The sequence below is a fragment of the Coregonus clupeaformis genome, chromosome 29, assembly GCF_020615455.1.
Source record: "Coregonus clupeaformis isolate EN_2021a chromosome 29, ASM2061545v1, whole genome shotgun sequence".
Lineage (NCBI taxonomy): Eukaryota > Metazoa > Chordata > Actinopteri > Salmoniformes > Salmonidae > Coregonus > Coregonus clupeaformis.
This window is the reverse complement of record NC_059220.1, coordinates 18,185,547-18,209,241: the sequence shown is the minus strand read 5'-3', so window position 1 is coordinate 18,209,241 and position 23,695 is coordinate 18,185,547. Positions and strand designations below refer to the sequence as shown.

At 41.3% G+C, this 23,695-nt stretch overlaps 1 protein-coding gene across 2 annotated transcripts; it reads right to left on the bottom strand.

Moving 5' to 3' along the window:
* Window positions 1-1,175: 1,175 nt before the first annotated feature.
* Window positions 1,176-23,195, bottom strand: LOC121544707 (prolyl hydroxylase EGLN3). 2 transcript variants are annotated; one of them, XM_041854783.1, is made up of 5 exons: window positions 22,612-23,195; window positions 13,994-14,110; window positions 2,415-2,551; window positions 2,122-2,195; window positions 1,176-1,469 (listed from the first exon to the last, which is right to left on the bottom strand). In XM_041854783.1, the coding sequence occupies exons 1-5, from the start codon at window positions 23,098-23,100 to the stop codon at window positions 1,432-1,434; spliced, it is 855 nt and encodes a 284-aa protein (XP_041710717.1). In that variant the 5' UTR covers window positions 23,101-23,195; the 3' UTR covers window positions 1,176-1,431. The 2 variants fall into 2 exon arrangements, with proteins under 2 accessions (XP_041710717.1, XP_041710718.1); XM_041854784.1 differs by lacking the exon at window positions 22,612-23,195 and adding an exon at window positions 21,201-21,825.
* Window positions 23,196-23,695: the final 500 nt, after the last annotated feature.

Genomic DNA, 23,695 nt, shown 5'->3' with positions numbered 1-23,695 from the left:
AGAGCAATCAGTAATGACAGCAGTCCTGGGAGTCACTCATAACTAACTATTCAACTAGTTTATAACGATTGTTGATATGTAATAAACTAGTAAGGATTTGGATGATCTAAAACCCTGTTCCTTCTCTGTGAGAAGGGCCTGTGGCCCTGGTCGAAAGTAGTGCACCAAATAGAAAATAGGGGCGCCATTTGGGATTTACCCTTGAGTGCTCCAGATGGCATTACCAACTTAAAACAAGACAGACGATGTGACAGTGTTACAGTGTGCCCGACAGGAGCCCATTCAGATTTTTACTGAGGCCTAAATTCATTCAGATCAAGCGTTAACCGGCAATAGCCAACACCCGTTTTGGACGTTTTGGCGGTGACGGAGGGGGAACTGCGTTAGAGCTGTCAAATCAACAAGCAGCACCTGGCATATACCTAAAGCGGACATTGCCATTGGCTGCACAGAGTTCGCATTAAGAGAAATCCCATGCAGCCTTGTTTACAAGTTGGAACACTGGAATGTGAGATATAATCTACACCTCGATTAGGCTGATAGAAATCCTCATTAGTTTGTTTAATGATTTTCAGTTTGAGCTTCATTATTTCTATATAGCCTACACTTTCTCATTCTGAACTTCTAACGCGAGTGTGACAGCTGTGGCTTCCTGACAATGATCAAGAGCAGCTGCGATTTGACGGCTCCAACGCAGTTCCACCTCCGACACCGCCAAACCTCAGCTATGCGGGTGTTGGCTATCGCCGGTTAATGCTTGATCTGATTGAATCTAGGCCTTAGTGTTTTTCAACATGACATTGTCACCTCAATTAATCTTTACTGTTCAAGATTTACATGCACACATTTTAATTCTAGATGGGCCAAATTGTATAATACACACATGCGTGCACGTGAACATGCACACACACACACACCCTCTCTCTCGCTCTCTCTCTCTCTCTCTCTCTCTCTCTGTCTACCTGACTGAAACGGAACAATACAACAAACCGGCATGCATGAACTGGTAAACAATTATTTTAGAACAGCAGTAGTTAAATGAGGGAATTCAGTTGATTTGAACCCAACTACACTTTTTAACTACATTCTATAAAGACATTTCAGGAAGTAGTACAGTATTATTTGGGTTGATTCAGGACACTTAGGTTTAAAAACAATGATGAGTACCACTGATATTGAAAGAGCAGCAAATCATTTTATTTCTAAATATATGCACAAAGCCATTAACATATATCTTCTTATCATCTACCACAACTACACATCTTTGTAGCTTTCAACTTCTTTGTAGCGTTTAGAAGAGGTACCACAGCACAGTCCAAACAGTGATCAGACCAAAGCATGAAAACTCTGTCAGCCCATGTCAGCACAAAGGATTAGGGATCCAGTGTTGTATTGTGTCACACAGGATGGAGTCTCTTATAAGGTCAAAGTTCAGGGAGTAGTGCTTCCGTCCGGATCTTGGGTGGAGGCTGAAATAGATGAATGCCATTAAAGCTAGAATCCTTAATTGAAACAATAACATAGCGGTCACTATCAATTATAGTTTTAGGGCTCTATTCAATACGCATCGCAGAAGTTCAGCTTTACAACGTGATTGAAATTTAAAGGCAATGTTCCCGTTTTAGCGGAGACTGCATTCACGGTAAACGCTGCATATGTTGGCTCAATCGGAAATCACCTTTACATTTCTATCGCAGAATCTGTAACGCTTCAGCTTTACAGAATGAATAGAGCCCTTGAGCCCTTAACCATGTTTTGAGGCTATACAGTGTGTGTTTACATTTACATTGTTTACAAGTATAGGAGTAAAACAAGCTTATATTTTGGGTTCTGATGGGGTACGACAGTTGAACTAAGCTAATGAGGCATTTATTTGTTATATTCTTCAAGAATCAATGGGTGTATATGATTAATCTATACATCTGAAAATGTAGCGACTAAGAATTCTAGCTTCAAGGATTAGGTTACATTAGGATACATGTTGTAACCTGATGCCAGTTAACCTGACTGTAGTAATTACAATGTTACTATACAGGATTAAGAGCAACTTAATGTAAAGCATTACCGAATGTATTTGTTTACACATAGATGTAAGTTAAATATTCCAATGAAGAAATGTACCTGTTAAGTCTCTAAACCGTCTCTTTGCTTCTGTCCTTTCTACTGAATCGAAATACCACACGGTTATAGCATATCTGGAACAAAGCAACATTCTGAATTATTATTATTACATAATTACATTACATCTTCTTTAGCATTTTATGAAAATCTAACAGTGTCAAGAAAATGTACAGAGAAATGTTGTCTGTATAATAATAACAGTATGATACATTCAACAGCAGATTCAGACCTTTTTGCATATGAATGAACAGAATAATTATCTGTATAATAACAGTACGTTGCATCAAACAGACCTTGTTGCATATGAAGGCTGCACCTCATGTGGATTCCTTCTATCTGACCAAAAGAACAGCAGTCTGTCAAACAGGGGCTCAACATCTGCAACGTAGGATTTGCCCTCGGGAAAAATGCGAAGAATTCCGCCATGTTCCTGCAAAATAACGAAGACCCATAGTTTATTTCAGCTTTACAGAAGAACACGTTGAGCCCTAAGAGGCTCTGCAATTTACAAAGATCATAAGCCAGAGGGGGTTTTCCAACCAGCGGTGTATGGAAATATCTCACATTTTCATAGTCTCTAAAAAATAAACCTTAAATATAACAAGAATCCTGATGTTATAAAGGGAACCAAACAATTAAATAGACAATACAGTGACTGTCTTGAAAACCTAACTGTAATCTGAATGGACTGTGGGTGATTGCGTGTATTCCATAGGTAAAAATAAATAAAATGTAATAAGAATTTGTACGAAAATAAATATATAATTGGACAGGAAAAGGCGCAGCGCTCACTCACCATGTTTTTTTTAGGGGGGTAGATCAGCTTTAATATTGCAGATAGATTGTAACTTCCATCAATGTAATTGTCTGCATCACTTCCAATCCACCATGTTTTTCTCTCTCGCAAATATACAGTGCTATGAAAAAGTATTTGCCCCCTTTCTAATTTTCTCTACTTTTGCATATTTGTGATACTGAATGTTATCAGATCTTCAACCAAAACCTAATATTAGATAAAGGGAACATAAGTGAACAAATAACACAACAATTACATATTTATTTCATTTATTTCATCAACAAAGTTATGCAACACCCAATTCCCCTGTGTGAAAAGTAATTGCCCCCTTACACTCAATAACTGGTTGTGCCACCTTTAGCTGCAATGACTCCAACCAAATGCTTCCTGTAGTTGTTGATCAGTCTCTCACGTCGCTATGGAGGAATTTTGGCCCACTCTTCCATGCAGAACTGCTTTAACTCAGTGACGTGTGGGTTTTCAAGCATGAACTGCTCGTTTCAAGTCCTGCCACAACATCTCAATTGGGATTAGGTCTGGACTTTGACTAGGCCATTCCAAAACTTCCAATTTGTTGCTTTTTAGCAATTTTCATGTAGACTTGATTGTGTGTTTTGGATCATTGTCTTGCTGCATGACCCAGTTGCGCTTCAGCTTCAGCTCACAGACGGATGGTCTGACATTCTCCTGTAGAATTCTCTGATACTGAGAAGAATTCATGGTTCCTTCTATTAAGGCAAGTCGTCCAGGTCCTGAGACAGCAAAGCATCCCCAAACCATCACACCACCACCACCATGCTTGACCTTTGGTATGATGTTCTTACTGTGGAATGCAGAGTTTGTTTTTCGCCAGGCATTACTGGAACCATGTCGTCCAAAAAGTTATACTTTTGAATCATCTGTCCATAGAACGTTCTTCCAAGAGTCTTGATGATCATAGAGGTGCTTTTTGGCAAACTTGAGTCAACTTTTTGGACGAGATGGGTCCCATTATGCCTGGCGAAAAACAAACACTGCATTCCACAGTAAGAACATCATACCAAAGGTCAAGCATGGTGGTGGTGGTGTGATGGTTTGGGGATGCTTTGCTGTCTCAGGACCTGGATGACTTGCCTTAATAGAAGGAACCATGAATTCTGCTCTGTATCACAGAATTCTACAGGAGAATGTCAGACCATCCGTCTGTGAGCTGAAGCTGAAGCGCAGCTGGGTCATGCAGCAAGACAATGATCCAAAACACACAATCAAGTCTACATGAAAATTGCTAAAAAGCAACAAATTGGAAGTTTTGGAATGGCCTAGTCAAAGTCCAGACAGACCTAATCCCAATTGAGATGTTGTGGCAGGACTTGAAACGAGCAGTTCATGCTTGAAAACCCACACGTCACTGAGTTAAAGCAGTTCTGCATGGAAGAGTGGGCCAAAATTCCTCCACAGCAACGTGAGAGACTGATCAACAACTACAGGAAGCATTTGGTTGGAGTCATTGCAGCTAAAGGTGGCACAACCAGTTATTGAGTGTAAGGGGGCAATTACTTTTCACACAGGGGAATTGGGTGTTGCATAACTTTGTTTATGAAATAAATGAAATAAATATGTAATTGTTGTGTTACTTGTTCACTTATGTTCCCTTTATCTAATATTAGGTTTTGGTTGAAGATCTGATAACATTCAGTATCACAAATATGCAAAAGTAGAGAACATTAGAAAGGGGGCAAATACTTTTTCATAGCACTGTATATACAGTGGGGAGAACAAGTATTTGATACACTGCCGATTTTGCAGGTTTTCCTACTTACAAAGCATGTAGAGGTCTGTAATTGTTATCATAGGAAGTTTGCCAATGAACATCTGAATGATTCAGAGGAGAACTGGGTGAAAGTGTTGTGGTCAGATGAGACCAAAATAGAGCTCTTTGCCATCAACTCAACTCACCGTGTTTGGAGGAATGCTGCCTATGACCCCAAAAACACCATCCCCACCGTCAAACATGGAGGTGGAAACATTATGCTTTGGGGGTGTTTTTCTGCTAAGGGGACAGGACAACTTCACCGCATCAAAGGGACGATGGACGGGGCCATGTACCGTCAAATCTTGGGTGAGAACCTCCTTCCCTCAGCCAGGGCATTGAAAATGGGTCGTGGATGGGTATTCCAGCATGACAATGACCCAAAACACACGGCCAAGGCAACAAAGGAGTGGCTCAAGAAGAGGCACATTAAGGTCCTGGAGTGGCCTAGCCAGTTTCCAGACCTTAATCCCATAGAAAATCTGTGGAGGGAGCTGAAGGTTCGAGTTGCCAAACGTCAGCCTCGAAACCTTAATGACTTGGAGAAAATCAGCAGGGGATCAAATTATTTTTTCCCTCAATGTATATATATATATACAGTGAGGGAAAAAAGTATTTGATCCCCTGCTGATTTTGTAAATTTGCCCACTGACAAAGAAATGATCAGTCTATAATTTTAATGGTAGGTGTATTTGAACAGTGAGAGACAGAATAACAACAAAAAAATTCAGAAAAACGCATGTCAAAAATGTTATAAATTGATTTGCATTTTAATGAGGGAAATAAGTATTTGACCCCTCTGCAAAACATGACTTAGTACTTGGTGGCAAAACCTTTGTTGGCAATCACAGAGGTCAGACGTTTCTTGTAGTTGGCCACCAGGTTTGCACACATCTTAGGAGGGATTTTGTCCCACTCCTCTTTGCAGATCTTCTCCAAGTCATTAAGGTTTCGAGGCTGACGTTTGGCAACTCGTACCTTCAGCTCCCCTCCACAGATTTTCTATGGGATTAAGGTCTGGAGACTGGCTAGGCCACTCCAGGACCTTAATGTGCTTCTTCTTGAGCCACTCCTTTGTTGCCTTGGCTGTGTGTTTTGGGTCATTTAACATGCTGGAATACCCATCCACTACCCATTTTCAATGCCCTGGCTGAGGGAAGGAGGTTCTCACCCAAGATTTGACCGTACATGGCCCCGTCCATCGTCCCTTTGATGCGGTGAAATTGTCCTGTCCCCTTAGCAGAAAAACACCCCCAAAGCATAATGTTTCCACCTCCATGTTTGACGGTGGGGATGGTGTTCTTGGAGTCATAGGCAGCATTCCTCCTCCTCCAAACACGGCAAGTTGAGTTGATGCCAAAGAGCTCGATTTTGGTCTCATCTGACCACAACACTTTCACCCAGTTCTCCTCTGAATCATTCAGATGTTCATTGGCAAACTTCAGACGGGCCTGTATATGTGCTTTCTTGAGCAGGGGGACCTTGCGGGCGCTGCAGGATTTCAGTCCTTCACGGCGTAGCGTGTTACCAATTGTTTTCTTGGTGACTATGGTCCCAGCTGCCTTGAGATCATTGACAAGATCCTCCTGTGTAGTTCTGGGCTGATTCCTCACCGTTCTCATGATCATTGCAACTCCACGAGGTGAGATCTTGCATGGAGCCCCAGGATGAGGGAGATTGACAGTTCTTTGTGTTTCTTCCATTTGCAAATAATCGCACCAACTGTTGTCACCTTCTCACCAAGCTGCTTGGCGATGGTCTTGTAGACCATTCCAGCCTTGTGTAGGTCTACAATCTTGTCCCTGACATCCTTGGAGAGCTCTTTGGTCTTGGCCATGGTGGAGAGTTTGGAATCTGATTGATTGATTGCTTCTGTGGGCAGGTGTATTTTATATCGGTAACAAACTGAGATTAGGAGCACTCCCTTTAAGAGTGTGCTCCTAATCTCTGCTCGTTACCTGTATAAAAGACACCTGGGAGCCAGAAATCTTTCTGATTGAGAGGGGGTCAAATACTTATTTCCCTCATTAAAATGCAAATCAATTCATAACATTTTTGACATGCGTTTTTCTGGATTTTGTTGTTGTTATTCTGTTTCTCACTGTTCAAATAAACCTACCATTAAAATTATAAACTGATCATGTCTTTGTCAGTGGGCAAACGGACAAAATCAGCAGGGGATCAAATACTTTTTTCCCTCACTGTATATATACAGTGGGGAGAACAAGTATTTGATACACTGCCAATTTTGCAGGTTTTCCTACTTACAAAGCATGTAGAGGTCTGTAATTTTTATCATTGGTAAATTCAACTGTGAGAGACGGAATCTAAAACAAAAATTCAGAAAATCACATTGTATGATCTTTAAGTGACTAATTTGCATTTTATTGCATGACATAAGTATTTGATACATCAGAAAAGCAGAACTTAATATTTGGTACAGAAACCTTTGTTTGCAATTACAGAGATCATACGTTTCCTGTAGGTCTTGACCAGGTTTGCACACACTGCAGCAGGAATTTTGGCCCACTCCTCCATACAGACCTTCTCCAGATCCTTCAGGTTTCGGGGCCGTCGCTGGGCAATACGGACTTTCAGCTCCCTCCAAAGATTTTCTATTGGGTTCAGGTCTGGAGACTGGCTAGGCCACTCCAGGACCTTGAGATGCTTCTTACGGAGCCACTCCTTAGTTGCCCTGGCTGTGTGTTTCGGGTCATTGTCATGCTGGAAAACCCAGCCACGACCCATCTTCAATGCTCTTACTGAGGGAAGGAGGTTGTTGGCCAAAATCTCGCAATACATGGCCCCATCCATCCTCCCCTCAATACGGTGCAGTTGTCCTGTCCCCTTTGCAGAAAAGCATCGCCAAAGAATGATGTTTCCACCTCCATGCTTCACAGTTGGGATGGTGTTCTTGGGGTTGTACTCATCCTTTTTCTTCCTCCAAACACGGCGAGTGGAGTTTAGACCAAAAAGCTATATTTTTGTCTCATCAGACCACATGACCTTCTCCCATTCCTCCTCTGGATCATCCAGATGGTCATTGGCAAACTTCAGACGGGCCTGGACATGCGCTGGCTTGAGCAGGGGGACCTTGCGTGCGCTGCAGGATTTTAATCTATGACGGCGTAGTGTGTTACTAATGGTTTTCTTTGAGACTGTGGTCCCAGCTCTCTTCAGGTCATTGACCAGGTCCTGCCGTGTAGTTCTGGGCTGATCCCTCACCTTCCTCATGATCATTGATGCCCCACGAGGTGAGATCTTGCATGGAGCCCCAGACCGAGGGTGATTGACCGTCATCTTGAACTTCTTCCATTTTCTAATAATTGCGCCAACAGTTGTTTGCCTTCTCACCAAGCTGCTTGCCTATTGTCCTGTAGCCCATCCCAGCCTTGTGCAGGTCTACAATGTTATGCCTGATGTCCTTACACAGCTCTCTGGTCTTGGCCATTGTGGAGAGGTTGGAGTCTGTTTGATTGAGTGTGTGGACAGGTGTCTTTTATACAGGTAACGAGTTCAAACAGGTGCAGTTAATACAGGTAATGAGTGGAGAACAGGAGGGCTTCTTAAAGAAAAACTAACAGGTATGTGAGAGCCGGAATTCTTACTGGTTGGTAGGTGATCAAATACTTATGTCATGCAATAAAATGCAAATGAATTACTTAAAAATCATACAATGTGATTTTCTGGATTTTTGTTTTAGATTCCGTCTCTCACAGTTGAAGTGTACCTATGATAAAAATTAAAGACCTCTACATGCTTTGTAAGTAGGAAAACCTGCAAAATCGGCAGTGTATCAAATACTTGTTCTCCCCACTGTATATATATATATACATACATATACACATATATATATACATATAAACATACACATATATACATATACATACATATACATACATACACATACATATATATACATATCCTTTAAAAATATATAGATTTCCCTTTATTACTTTCCAACCCCACCGCCCAATCCCTAATTGGAGTAAACTAGTGAACAACAACGCTTAGGCCTCTACTTCCAGCTTACACAGTTGAAGTTAGAAGTTTACATACATCTTAGCCAAATACATTTAAACTCAGTTTTTCCTGACATTTCATCCTAGTAAAAATAACCTGTCTTAGGTCAGTTAGGATCACCACTTTATTTTAAGAATGTGAAATGTCAGAATAATAGTAGAGATAATTATTTATTTCAGCTTATATTTCTTTCATCACATTCTCAGTGGGTCAGAAGTTTACATACACTAAATTAGTATTTGGTAGCATTGCCTTTAAATTGTTTAACTTGTGTGAAACGTTTCGGGTAGCCTTCCACAAGCTTCCCACAATAAGTTGGGTGAATTTTGGCTCATTCCTCCTGACAGAGCTGGTGTAACTGAGTCAGGTTTGTAGGCCTCCTTGCTCGCACACGCTTTTTCAGTTCTGCCCAAAAATGTTCTATAGGATTGAGGTCAGGGCTTTGTGATGGCCACTCCAATACCTTGACTTTGTTGTCCTTAAGACCTTTTGCCACAACTTTGGAAGTATGCTTGGGGTCACTGTTCATTTGGAAGACCCATTTGCGACAAAGCTTTAACTGCCTGACTGATGTCTTGAGATGTTGCTTCAATATATCCACATAATTTTCCTTCCTCATTATGCCATCTATTTTGTGAAGTGCACCAGTCCCTCCTGCAGCAAAGCACCCCCACAGCATGATGCTGCCACCCCCGTGCTTCACGGTTGGGATGGTGTTCTTCAGCTTGCAAGCGTTCCCCTTTTTCCTCCAAACATAACGATGGTCATTATGGCCAAACAGTTCTATTTTTGTTTTATCAGACCAGAGGAAATTTCTCCAAAAAGTACGATCTTTGTCCCCATGTGCAGTTGCAAACCGTAGTCTGGCTTTTTTATGGCGGTTTTGGAGCAGTGGCTTCTTCCTTGCTGAGCGGCCTTTCAGGTTATGTCGATATAGGACTCATTTTACTGTGGATATGGATACTTTTGTACCTGTTTCCTCCAGCATCTTCACAAGGTCCTTTGCTGTTGTTCTGGGATAGATTTTCACATTTCGCACCAAAGTACGTTCATCTCTAGGAGACAGAACGCGTCTCCTTCCTGAGCGGTATGACGGCTGCTTGGTTCCATGGTGTTTATACTTGCGTACTATTGTTTGTACAGATGAACGTGGTACCTTCAGGCATTTGGAAATTGCTCCCAAGGATGAACCAGACTTGTGGAGGTCTACAATTTTTTTTCAGAGGTCTTGGCTGATTTCTTTTGATTTTCCCATGATGTCAAGCAAAGAGGCACAGGTACACCTCCAATTGACTGAAATGATGTCAGTTAGCCTATCAGAAGCTTCTAAAGCCATGACATAATTTTCTGGAATTTTCCAAGCTGTTTAAAGGCACAGTCAACTTAGTGTATGTAAACTTCTGACCCACTGGAATTGTGATACAGTGAATTATAAGTGAAATAATCTGTCTGTAAACAATTGTTGGAAAAATTACTTGTGTCATGCACAAAGTAGATGTCCTAACCGACTTGCTAAAACTATAGTTTGTTAACAAGAAATTTGTGGAGTGGTTGAAAACGTTTTAATGACTCCAAAATAAGTGCATGTAAACTTCCGACTTTAACTGTACATACTATATACATTTTATGGACACAGTCAATTTTACAATAATTATATTTTCTGAAAGTTCCGTGTAGCTCAGTTGGTAGAGCATGGCGTTTGCAACGCCAGGGTTGTGGGTTCGTTTCCCACGGGGCACCCGTATGAAAAAAAATGTATGCACTCACTAAGTCGCTCTGGATAAGAGCGTCTGCTAAATGACTCAAATGTAAACTTCCTCAACCTCTCCGTTCATTTTCATGATGTCCATCCGGTTTGCTTCTATATGCCATATCTCTCCAACTGTGCTCCTTCACAAAAGCTCTCAACCTATAACCTATATACTTATTATGGACACAGCATGCCCTACATTAATTATATTGCTGTTATTAGCTGTTGTTAGTTGTTATTAGTCCCATCCTTCAGCTCCATTCAACACCTCCCATCTATCTCTTAACACCATCCATATTGGATTTCTATTTGCCATATATTTTTCAACTGTACTGTGATGTTTCACAAAAGTTCTGAACCCTTCTATTCTCATTGTTTCTACAGATTGTAAATTGAAAATAAACATTTTTGCTAAAAGTATTATTATATTATTGATCGATTGACAATGACTTTTCAGATCACCCAGTAGTGCTATCTGCAGGGTTAGCTCCAGGTAAATATTGCAATCTTTCAGCCATTCCTTGACCTGTGACCAAAAACAAGCCACAAATGGACGGTACAAAAACACAGCGAAATCTGCAGAGCTGGGAAGATTGTATCCCCCATATAAATAACATTCTATTGGTAGCAAGAATTTTGTATAATAATTGACATAGAAAAATTATAAGTTTTGAATCCGGCATCGTTTTGCGTATCAGTTCATAAACACTATGCCATGGAATCGATACGTCAAAAATCTCTTCCCAACTATTTTGCAATCTATATGGCACGGCTGTCAATCCTTAAATGAAACTGGTATATATTTTTATTTATCACAATTTTCTTTAACCAATTCTGTTTTTTAATGCAGGGCCGACAGACAAGTTCCTTACTTTTTCCCCCCTTACACTTTCTTCTTCCATTTTTGCGGTAATGCTGCAATTATTTGGTTGTAATTTTGGGTAGAGCAGACATTTCCATATGTTTTTGTTAGCTGCATGTGCGGCATAACTCCACCAGTCCTACCTTTGATATCATTTACAAAGATTATACCTTTTTTGAACATTTTCTCAAAAAATACTGGCTTTTTATCAATTAGTATATTTGAGTTTAACCACAATATTTGTTGCATTATTTGTTCTGTTGTTTCTGGAAGATTAAATTGAAATTGCAACCAACTTTCTATGGCTTGTTTTAGAAATAGTGATATTTGGGAGATTATTTCCTTTTCAAATAACTGAAAGTGAGAGGTTGTAATTTGAATAAAGGGAAAAAGGCCATTCTTGAACATGGGGTGAGAAAATATTTACTAGAGAACCAGTTCGGATTTAAGTATAACTTTTGAATGACTGAAGCTTTTAGTGATAGGTCTAATGCTGTAATATTGAATCATTTATGTCCTCCGAATTCATATTCATTATATAAATAGGCCCGTTTAATTTTGTCTGGCTTGCCGTTCCAAATAAAATGGAATATTTTTTTCACATATAATTTAAAGAACTGTTCGCTAGGCGTAGGCAATACCATAAGCAAGTAGGTAAACTGCGATAATACTAAAGAGTTAATTAATCAGGATGATTTTTCCACAAATAGACAGGTATTTACCTTTCCATGGTAGCAAGATCTTACCTATTTTTGCTAACTTTCTATTAAAATGTATTGGAGTGAGATCATTTATTTCATTTGGGATATGTATTCCGAGTATATCCACATCACCATCAGACCATTTTATTGGTAAACTACATGGTAATGTAATTTTTTTATTTTTTAGTGATCCAATACATAATATAGTACATTTATCATAATTTGGTTGTAATCCAGAGAGGTTAGAAAATGTATCTAGATCCTCTATGAGGCTGTGGAGGGATTCAAGTTGTGGATTTAAGCCCTGGATTTCTAATCCCTTGATATTATTGTTGGATCTGATTTTAATAGCTATCATTTTGATGGCCATAATAAATAGATATGCCAATAGTGGACAACCTTGTTTTACTCCTCTTGACAGTTTAAAACTTTCAGAGAAATAGCCATTATTTACTATTTTATACCTACGGTTACTATACATGAGTTTAACCCATTTTCTAAGAGATTCTCCAAAATTGAAACGCTCCAGGCATTTATATATAAACTCCAGTCGTACTTTATCAAATGCCTTTTCAAAGTCTGCTATGAATAAGTTTCTCCATTTCTTTTTGTTTTTCCTCTCATTTATTCTGAGCCTCTATGTTACAGTTTTTATTTCTATCTATCTGTTCTGTTAGACCTTCTATTTCCTTTGTTAGTATTGACTCTTTTGACCTAAACTGCTTTTGTTTTTAAGTACTAAATTGCATGGCCTCTAAAGGCACATTTAAAAGTGTCCCATACAATAAGGGGATTTGCTGTACCTATGTTATGTCTGAAAAAATCAGTTATAAATTCCTCTGTCCTTGTTAGAAACAAGTTATCATCCAATAGGCTTTGATTACATTTCCAATATCCTCGCCCACGTGGAAATTCACTAAGATTAATGTATATGCCAATTATTGTCACAGATTCTGCCAAGGCTGCTCCTCCTCCTTGCTCGGGCAGGCTTCGGCGTTCGTCGTCCCCGGAGTACTAGCTACTGCCGATCGATGTTTCGGTGTTTGTCTTGTTCTGTCTTGAGTGGTTACACCTGTTTGCTATTATGTTTGATTGTAGTCCCTAGATTTACCCATGTCTCTCGTTTGGTAATTGTGTGTTATTGTTTTGTGCCTAGGCTGTATCGGCATTGCTGTTTGTCGTATTCGTGTATTTGTTTTCCTCCCTGTTAGGAGGTTTTGGTTTTTGCATGTTCTTTACATTTAGTAAAGTACGTCTGCTAGTATCTCTGTGTCCTGCGCTTGACTTCACTCACCGCATACACGTCGCCTCTGACAATTATATGATGGTCCGACTGCATTCTGTCCCCTATCAACACTTTTTAAACTTTTGGAAGTCAAGACGACTAGCTTGATTGAGTCTCCGCCATGTATATCTCACTAGGTCAGGATATTTAAGCCTCCATATATCTACTAATTTTAATGTATCCATGACATTCATGATTTCCTTAAGAGCATGAGGGTGATAGTTTGTAGTGTGATTTCCTTTACGGTCCATTGAGCTATTTAAAACAGTATTATAATCTCCCACCATAATAATAGAGTCTTGTATTGCTTTCAGGGTTGATAATTTATTATACATATTGTCAAAGTGTGAATCATCATTATTTGTTCCGTAAAGGTCATTCTTAGTTTTATTAGACAAGTTTAAAAGGTAGACGTTTCGGTCATCATTCACCTTCTTCAGATTCTGAAGAAGGACATTGAAAGCCGAAACATCTATTTTTTTAACTTGTAGAAATAAAACGAATAATTTTTAATGGTGAGTGAGCGTTGCGCCTTTTCCTGTCCAATGATGTCTACACATTTTTAGGTTGCACCTCGACTCACGTTGGTTGAGCACACTCTACTTCTTCCCTAAATTAAATATATGCAATAATATGTAATAAATATGTCATAAATCTGCAGCTCACGGGGTTCCAGTTTTTGTTGAGGTAGTAGATACAGGTGATACAGCGACCGTCAGCGTTGGGATTGTCCACATGTTTCACATATCCTGTCCCATTTCCTGGATAACACGCCACCATCGCCTGAAACAGACAAAACACAAAAGAAAACATATAAGTTCTCAGTCTGTTACACATTAGATTTTGTATCCTTGATGCTGATCATCATTAATCATGATAATATGTGACACGATAACTGTAGTGTACACCATTACAGAAGCCTTTTTTGTGAGAAAATATTTGTGGAAATGCCTTGACTATATTCTAAGAATACAGAAATAGTTTCTGCAAATCAGAGATAAAAATGTAACATGAAGACATTTATGGGTTAATATCTTGGTTGCAGATCATTTCCTGTAAGCGTTGCTTTGGGAGGGAGCGTTGTGGCTTCAGCAGGACTGGCCTACGTGCATTCAGTCAGCATCCAAGGAAGCACAATTAACCAAACTGTGGTAATCGATCTTGTGATAAGAAAGTAAAGAAAAGCCCTCAAAGCAAAGCGAATAAAGACGTGGTTACGACCAGGGATGGACACGTTGGGTCAGATAGAGGGTTTGCTAGAGGCCAAGCAACATTCTGTCATGTAACATTTGATTTGGGCATCAGATATGGGACACATTTTAAGGCTAGTACTTGTAGACACGAAGGAACGTAATCGGACAAGGATTTATTTGTTTAATAGATAGATATAGCGTTTTGGAAATAAACGCTTCTTCTTATCCTGGGATTTTCCGTTTCTCCAGGGAGAGTCCATATTAGGTTCCTGAAGGAAGAATATCCGCAGACACGGAAACAAAAGAATAATAGGATGACCATAAAGATAGCATTGGAATCGTGTCATGCCAGCAACCTATCAATTTCACAGCAACCTTTAGACTATTCCTTTAACTATTCATCTCCTTTGAATGTTGAACGATCACTACTATGCACACACCTATATAATAAAGCTGTAATAGAATCACTCTTCTGGAGCAACATCACAAGGGTCTTATCTGATAAAGTGATCCTTTAGTTTATTTGCACAGCAGCATATTTCCTGTCGGCACATACTGAGGAAAGGAGTACTATGACGCACCCAGTGTTTACTGTCTACAGTTGGGGCATGTACGCACGTACACAGTGTTGTCAAAGAAGAGCAAAAACATATGAAGCAAGAGAAAGGAGTGGGAAGTCCACACAGAGCAGAGCTGGCAGGCTGCCAGGCTGTTGAAGGTTTAATGACAGTGCTACGTGTACAGCATGAGCCAGCAGACTCAACATAGCACTGCTAGGTCTACAGGCCTCTCTCCCTCTCCCTCTCATTCTCTTTCTCTCTCTCTCACCCCATCTCCCTCTCTCTCCCTCTCTGTCCCTCGCTATCGCTCTCCTTCCCTCTGTGTATTCCTCTCCCTCTCTCTCTCCCTCTCTCTCCCTCCCTCGCTCTCCCTCTCCCTCTCTCTCTCTCTCTCTCTCTCTCTCCCTCCCTCTCTCGCTCCCTCTCCCTCTCTCATCCATCTCTCTCCCTCTCTCTCCCTCTCTCGCTCCCTCTCTCTCCCTCTCCCTCTCCCTCTCCCTCCCTCTCTCGCTCCCTCTCCCTCTCTCTCTCCCTCTCCCTCCCTCTCGCGCTCCCTCTCCCTCTCTCACCCCATCTCCCTCTCTCTCCCTCTACCTCCCTCTATGTCCCTCGCTATCACTCTCCCTCCCTCTGTGTATTCCTCTCCCTCTCTCTCTCCCTCTCCCTAGGTGGTGTTGGGCTGTGGGTGGTGAGGGGATGTGCAGTACTGACTGACTCTATGGCCAAGTTTGGTGTATTGCATTGTGGTGTAGTGTTCACACGCTATTTCCTGCTTAAACTCTGGCTTTCTGAGAGTACAAACAGCTATAGGCAGTGTGAGGAGTCACGTACCACCCATAACCTGCACTGCACTCAGCACAACATACGTGTGTGTGATTGCATCACGTGTTACTTGTTGACTGCATATAAGATCAAAGTTATTGTGAGTAGATTGTGGGATTGTCATGGCTCTATGCAATAACACTTTACAAAGCCCTGCAAAATGTGTAATGAAGTATGTTTACAGTACGTAAGCAATTGGTCCACCTGTAAACCTACACTTTGAGGCTCACAATTATTATAAATGTATGATGATAAAAAGGGGAGTAATAAATACACAAAATGGTGGCTATCCAAAGTACACTGTCAACATTTTAAAAAGTTGACTGATATGCATTAAAACAGTATATATTTCAGAATGCATAGGCCAACTCTTAAATAAATAGAACAGAATAGAATAAAATAGAATATTAGGACATAAAAATCCATATAGCTCAATAGTTGTGTTTTACATTGACGGGGCTGCAGTGGAGCGGGTCGAGAGGTTCCTCTGTGTCCAAATCACTAAGGACTTAAAATGGTCAACACACGCGCACGGTCGTGAAGACCTCATGGGACCTCAAATCCTCAAAAAGTTATACAGCTGCACCATTGAGAGCATCTTGACTGGTTGCGGACATCCCAGTACATCACTGGGGCCGAGCTCCCTGCCATCCAGGACCTCTATATCAGGTGGGTTGAAAGGAAGGCCCAAAAAATCGTTGAAGACTCCAGTCACCCTAGCCATAGACTGCTCTCTCTGCTTTCGCATGGCAAACGTCAAGTCTGACACCAACAGGCTCCTGAACAGGCTTATATCCCCAATCCATAAGACTGCTAAATAGCTAACAAAATGGCTACATGGACTATCTGAGTTGACCCTTGTATTTTACTGCACTGTCTCTATGCACACTCACAGGACTCTACACACTCACGCACACTCAGTGGCGGCTCCTGAAAAAATTCTCAGGAGGGGCAATTTTTCTGATGATTTAGGTGACCTACACACATTTTAAAAAAGATATGTCCAGCAACAACATGAAGACAGGGGCAGCATATAAGTCAATACCAGAAGCATTTATTGACTGACCTGGGGAGATGGATTCCAGTTTCTGTGACAGATTATAAATAATCTCTGATGCCTTTGTTATATTAGCTTTTGGTTGAATGTACTGTCGTAGTAAATATATAATGTTATAGCTTGGTCTGACTAAAATCTTGTGCATGACCCATTTTGTGTTGGGCGTTTGTTTTCAATCAATGCTGTTCCTATCCTATAACAATGGACAAAAGAGTCCTATCTTGTCAGCCTTGTCAGCAGGTGGCCAAGGACAACACCCACGCCATAGGTCTCTCAGTTCTTCCAACTCACCAGTTCTTGCTCTGAGGACACACACACACACACACACACACACACACACACATCATCACTGATAACACACACACACACACACATCATCACTGTTAAACACACACACACACACACACAAAAATCCCCTCTCTTTAGGCTGAACATTTGAAGACAGAGAACCCGACTCAGAGCCAATGCAACAGTGGAGGGGACCTCGCCCAACTCATCAGGACCAATCAGAAGATCAGAACTACTAGATTCAACCTACATCATTTATTGTATAAAATGTCTGCACACAATGTTTTCGGGGCTCTCTTCAGATAGCTCCCTAAGAGTTTGACGAACGAGTCCGTGCACGCGATTCCAGATATCTTTACCTCTGAATAAACTGCCTTTATTATACCATATCCACCCTGTCCAAAGTCTCTACTTGGTCTCAGTTCTCCAGTAAACTTGTGATTATCAACAGTACACAACGGTAACAAACAATTGGGGGAACTCACGGGGCAGATAGTAAGGTCGCAGTGACACAGAAAGCAGTTCAATGTCGGGGGTACAGAGTCGCTCTCTTACCAGGATCGATTTTCCCTGTGACTGTGTCAGATCGCGGTCCGCTCTGACCAGGGTGAAGCCGGCCGGCTCCACTTCTCTGTCCGGGACTCTGTCATCCAGCCAAGTCTCCCAGCTGTATTGGATTCCGCTGCCAGCAGCGTTTTCATTATTTAGTCCGTTCGTAGCGGGTATGTACACGATCAACAAGATCAGTCCAAAACCCACCACTGGAAATCCATGGTTGGCAGAATGTTTGTAAACTAAGTGTACAAATTAAAAACATAAAATAACGCCACTAAGTGTACAAATTAAAAACATAAGATAACGCCACACTGCAGGTCGCAACAGAGACGCTGCTAGCCGCTATTTTCTTAGTTACGTTCATGGTTACGTCACGTATGACGAAAGCGCGTAAGTGCAAGCCCACAGACACCCATAGAGATTGTATTGAAAGCTTTGAAATTTGAAAAAAATAGATTTTACATGGGAGTCTATGACAGACTTCTGGGCGATTTTCAACATGACTGAAATCGCCCCAAAAACGGGCGGGGCCATTTGAAGCACGACTTTAGCCTGATTTGACATTTAGTGGCAGTCAGATCAGATTAGAACACTGATAACTACTGTTGCCGTGATATAATTGATTAGAAAAAAAATCCCTTCCTTTTCCCGTTTGGCAGTGCGTCGCCCATATCGCCCTATTGAACACACCGCCCCTGCGCACACTGACACTCCAACACACACACACACACACACACTTACTCACTCACTTCATATGCACACACATTTATACTGACTCTACACACGCACTCACATACAGTCATCATTTACGCTGCTGCTACTCTGTTTATCATATATCCTGATGCCAAGTCACCTTACCCCTATACATACACTATATATACAAAAGTATGTAGACACCCCTTCAAATCAGTGAATTCGGCTATTTCAGCCACACCCATTGCTGACAGGTGTATAAAATCGAGCACACAGCCATGCAATCTCCATAGACAAACATTGGCAGTAGAATGGCCTCACTGAAGAGCTCAGTGACTTTCGTGGCACCGTCATAGGATGCTACCTTTCCAACAAGTCAGTTTGTCAAATTTCTGCCCTGCTAGAGCTGCCCCGGTCAACTGTAAGTGCTGTTATTGTGAAGTGGAAACGTCTAGGAGCAACAATGACTCAGCCGTGAAGTGGTAGGCCACACAAGCTCACAGAACGGGACCGGCGAGTCTGTCCTCGGTTGCAACACTCACTACTGAGTTTCAAACTGCCTCTGGAAGCAACGTCAGCACAATAACTGTTAGTCGGGAGCTTCATGAAATGGGTTTCCATGGCTGAGCAGCCGCACACAAGCCTAAGATCACCATGCGCAATGTCAAGCGTCAACTGGAGTGGTGTAAAGCTTGCCGCCATTGGACTCTGGAGCAGTGGAAACGCGATCTCTGGAGTGATGAATCACTCTTCACCATCAGGCAGTCTGAAGGACGAATCTGGGTTTGGTGGATGCTAGGAGAACACTACCAGCCCCAATGCATAGTGCCAACTGTAAAGTTTGGTGGAGGAGGAATAATGGTCTGGGGCTGTTTATCATGGTTCAGGCTCCTTAGTTCCAGTGAAGGGAAAACGTAACGCTACAGCATACAATGACATTCTAGATGATTCTGTGCTTCCAACTTTGTGGCAATAGTTTGGGGAAGGCCCTTTCCTGTTTCAGCATGACAATGCCCTGTGCACAAAGCGAGGTCCATACAGAAATGGTTTGTCATGATCGGTGTGGAAGAACTTAACTGGCCTGCACAGAGCCCTGACCTAAACCCCATCGAACACCTTTGGGATGATTTAGAACTCTGACTGCAAGCCAGGCCTAATCGCCCAACATCAGTGCTCGACTTCACTAATGCTCTTGTGGCTGAATGGAAACAAATCCCTGTTGCAATGTTCCAATATCTAGTGGAAAGCCTTCCCAGAAGAGTGTAGGCTGTTATAGCAGCAAAGGGTGGACCAACTCCATATTAATGCCCATGATTTTGGAATGAAATGTTCGACAAGCAGGTGCCCACATACTTTTGGTCATGTAGTATATGTACGTTTGTGGTCCTTTGTAGCTCAATGTGGTCCTTTGTAGCTCAATTGGTAGAGCACGGCGCTTGTAACGCCAAGGTAGTGGGTTCGATCCCCGGGACCACCCATACACAAAAATGTATGCATGCATGACTGTAAGTCGCTTTGGATAAAAGCGTCTGCTAAATGGCATATTATATTATTATTATTATTACCTCTATCACTCCAGTATCCCCGCACATTGTAAATATAGTATTGGAACTGACCCTGTATACAGTAGCTTTCTTACTTCTCATGTTGTTCTTATTTCTTATTTTTATTTATTGTGTGTTTTTGTTTTACCTTATGTTATTTTTTGTTTGATATTGATTACTGCATTGTTGGGTTTAAAGCTTGCAAGAAAGGCATTTCACTGTATTTGTGCACATGACATTAAAACTTTACATTTGACTTGTTTTAACCCCTTATATATAAACAGTACATTTCTAAGAATATCATATAGACCTAGGCCAGAGTCTAACTGTCACGGTTTCGGCCGAGGCTGCTCCTCCTCCTTGTTCGGGCAGGTTTCGGCGGTCGTCGTCCCCGGAGTACTAGCTGCCACCGAGCTATGTTTCATGTTCGTTTGGTTTTGTCTTGATGTTGTACACCTGTGTCTAGTTAGTCCTCGTTAGTGTCCTATTTAGTTCTCGTTGTGTGTGTTGGGTGTGGTGTGTGATTCTGTCAGGGGTGCTGAAGGTGGGTGTGGTGCAGGAATCAAGCGCAGGACGCAGAAGCTTAGTCCAAAAGACTTTAGTGAGTTATTCACGTAATACACGAGAACCATAAGCCCGGAGGCGAAATAAAGGCGCACACAGGCGTCAAACAAAAGGCGCACTAACATGTGCGAAAACCTCTCCAAACAACGGAGGGAAGATACGTAGCTCAGAACACCAAACAGAGGAGCAATCACACACAACACCCAACACACACAACGAGAACTAAATAGGACACTAACGAGGACTAACTAGACACAGGTGTACAACATCAAGACAAAACCAAACGAACATGAAACATAGATCGGTGGCAGCTAGTACTCCGGGGACGACGACCGCCGAAACCTGCCCGAACAAGGAGGAGGAGCAGCCTCGGCCGAAACCGTGACACTAACATGTTGTATAAAGTTTAGGTCATGTAATAACAATAGACATATTTCTTCCATGAACAATACGTTTAGAGGTGTGTCCACAACTGTAGAGTATATAGTAATATAGTACTGTACAGGCCTACTAAATTATCTCTGTGTCGTCAAAACAGTGACCCCCCTCAAACACCATGGACACGCGCAATTTACGCACAACTGTCGCACAACTTACCTTAGATCTTTCTCGAATTATACTTTTTCCAAGTCGGCCGATGCAAAGAGAAACCAATTTATCGATTAATGTAAGAAGGAGGTGAATAGCCTCGCACCCCCTTTCACCGCCATTGACCCAGGCTATCTTATCTCCTCTAATGTTCCTTTTGGAGACCCCAGAACTCGGGCAAGGACCAGCCAGCTGTCCATCCTGCAGAACTCCAGAGTTGTGCATCTCTTTCACTTGGTTCAAAACAAAGTGCCCAACCAATTCTCCTAGAAAGTTGTCCACGTAAAATAATCCTTGGTCCAGTAGAGATGGGACAATCTGGTCCATGGCTAACCGCTCCAACTCTGCGTCCATTACATGTTGCAGAAGTGGCATTTTGACGATTTATCAGTAATTTAATTCAGCTTAAATCAGCTCCTAAAATTATGTTACCACAACTGCAAGATAATGTCAGTGCATAAGGGTATGGATCACTGATAAATATTTCTCAACAATGCAACCCTACTCGCTCTCAGAAACGACTAGATTCAATTCTTAAGAGAGGAAATGTCACAATTGTTTTCTGCAGAAGAGTTATGTTCTGCAGCAACTCTAAACTCCAAAGTAGAAACAAGCAGCGAATGAGGCACCTAGATATAAATACGGAAAGTGCAAGATGTGTTGTAGCACTAGTGGGGCGGAGGGAAGCAAGGACTGTCATTCATTCTATTGAACTGACTCAGAACGCCTACGCACGATCACAGATTATTATATAAGCAAGATTATATAAAAGCATGTTATTCTATGTGCACAATTAAAAATAAGTACGGACAAAGGATAAACGATGAACATCCCTAATTTTATTTTGGGCATCAAAGTAAAGTGATCCTTTAAAATTTTGTTTTTCATTGGGCTAATGATAAGTAGATAAAAAATGTTGCACAAACATCTCCAATGCAATTGATATTTAAAAAAAATATATGTTTATTTCTGTGCGCGTGCGTTAGGCGTGTCCTCCGCCATTGAGGATTCCACCAGGCGCATGTAGCCCTCTTGAAGCCGCTCGCTGCACCTCCTCTCCACTGAGGTAAACATGACCATGGCAAAGTGCCACAAACCCCGACTATTTGCATCTCCATGAAAAGTGTCTGGGTATAATAATAATAATAATAATAATAATAATAATAATAAATACACAATATAAATAATTTATTGAAGTATTTATTATTATTCAGTAATTGTGTATAATTATAGAATGGTGTCAATTTCTAGGCGACAGAACAGGTCAATTGAATCAAATATGAATAGACCGTTTTTTCCACCTGTTGCCCTAAGGAATAGGCTATACATCCTAAACTAACACATTCATAATTTAACTCGGTTAATATGAGTGATTATGCATTCATACTAATCAGATCTGATTGGGGAAAATACTACTAACCTTATGCCTCCCTTTAATGTTGTAGTTTCCCAGTTTACCGTCGGCATACGTGACGAGTTTGTCCATTCTTGTCAATAGAAAGCCAAGGTTTTCACAACCTGTTTCAGTCCCTTCCACCCAAGAAATTGTATCACCTCGAATGGACTTGTTTTTGCCAAAGTTTCCACCTGCAAGTTCTCCGTCTTGCATCTTTCCACCTTGGTGAATGTGTCGGACTTCTTGTAGAACTCGCTCTCCAATTTTGTTTCCGAGAAAATTGTCCACAATGCACAGACCATATGAATTCATACATGGCACAATATATCGCAAAACTAATTTGTGAGGGTTAAGCCTTTTATGATCTTTAGATTTTGGCCTGTAACTGCGGGGTCTTCTGAGGCTACTCGGCAAGACCCCCTCCCTCGACTTGTCATCATTATCAACAGTGATTTTACCATTTGAGGACACTTCCAAACTGTGGTCATCCCCCTCCACTGCAATATTGTTCATTTTGAGGGCTTTTCTTTGAAGACAGAGTCCCCTCTAATTGTTATTTTCCTAAAGTAGCCCAATATCTTCCGAGTGTGCCGTTTGATAGGCCTACTTGTCGCCTCAGTATACTCAATTGATAGTGGGCTCGTTTGAGTGGTAAGGCTGAAGCAACCGACTGTAGTCGAAAGTCGAAGAGTGAAGTCGGGGGAGGTGCATCTGCGACAGCCGAAAGTCTGCCACTAATGTGGTTTTCCAACAGCAAGACTCAGATCAACATGACAGTGTTGTCATTGTTAATAAACGTGTTTCTTTATCATGTTGAAATAAACATTCCTCCAACAGCCATATCACACACAAACTGAACACAAATGTGTGAGAGAGTCTCAAATATCACATTCATTTGTAGACCACTTGAGCCTACATGAATAGCCTGGTCTCATAGACTAGAAGTAACATAGTAAACGAAAATCCGGGACACTCAAATTAGTATGATGTGTTACATTTGGTATGGTTACATAAGACAGAAGGTTACTTAAGGCAAAAATGGAAGGAGGGTTGGTTGGTCGAGGTGGATGGGTGGGCATATAACACTAACATCTAGCAACCCAAAGGG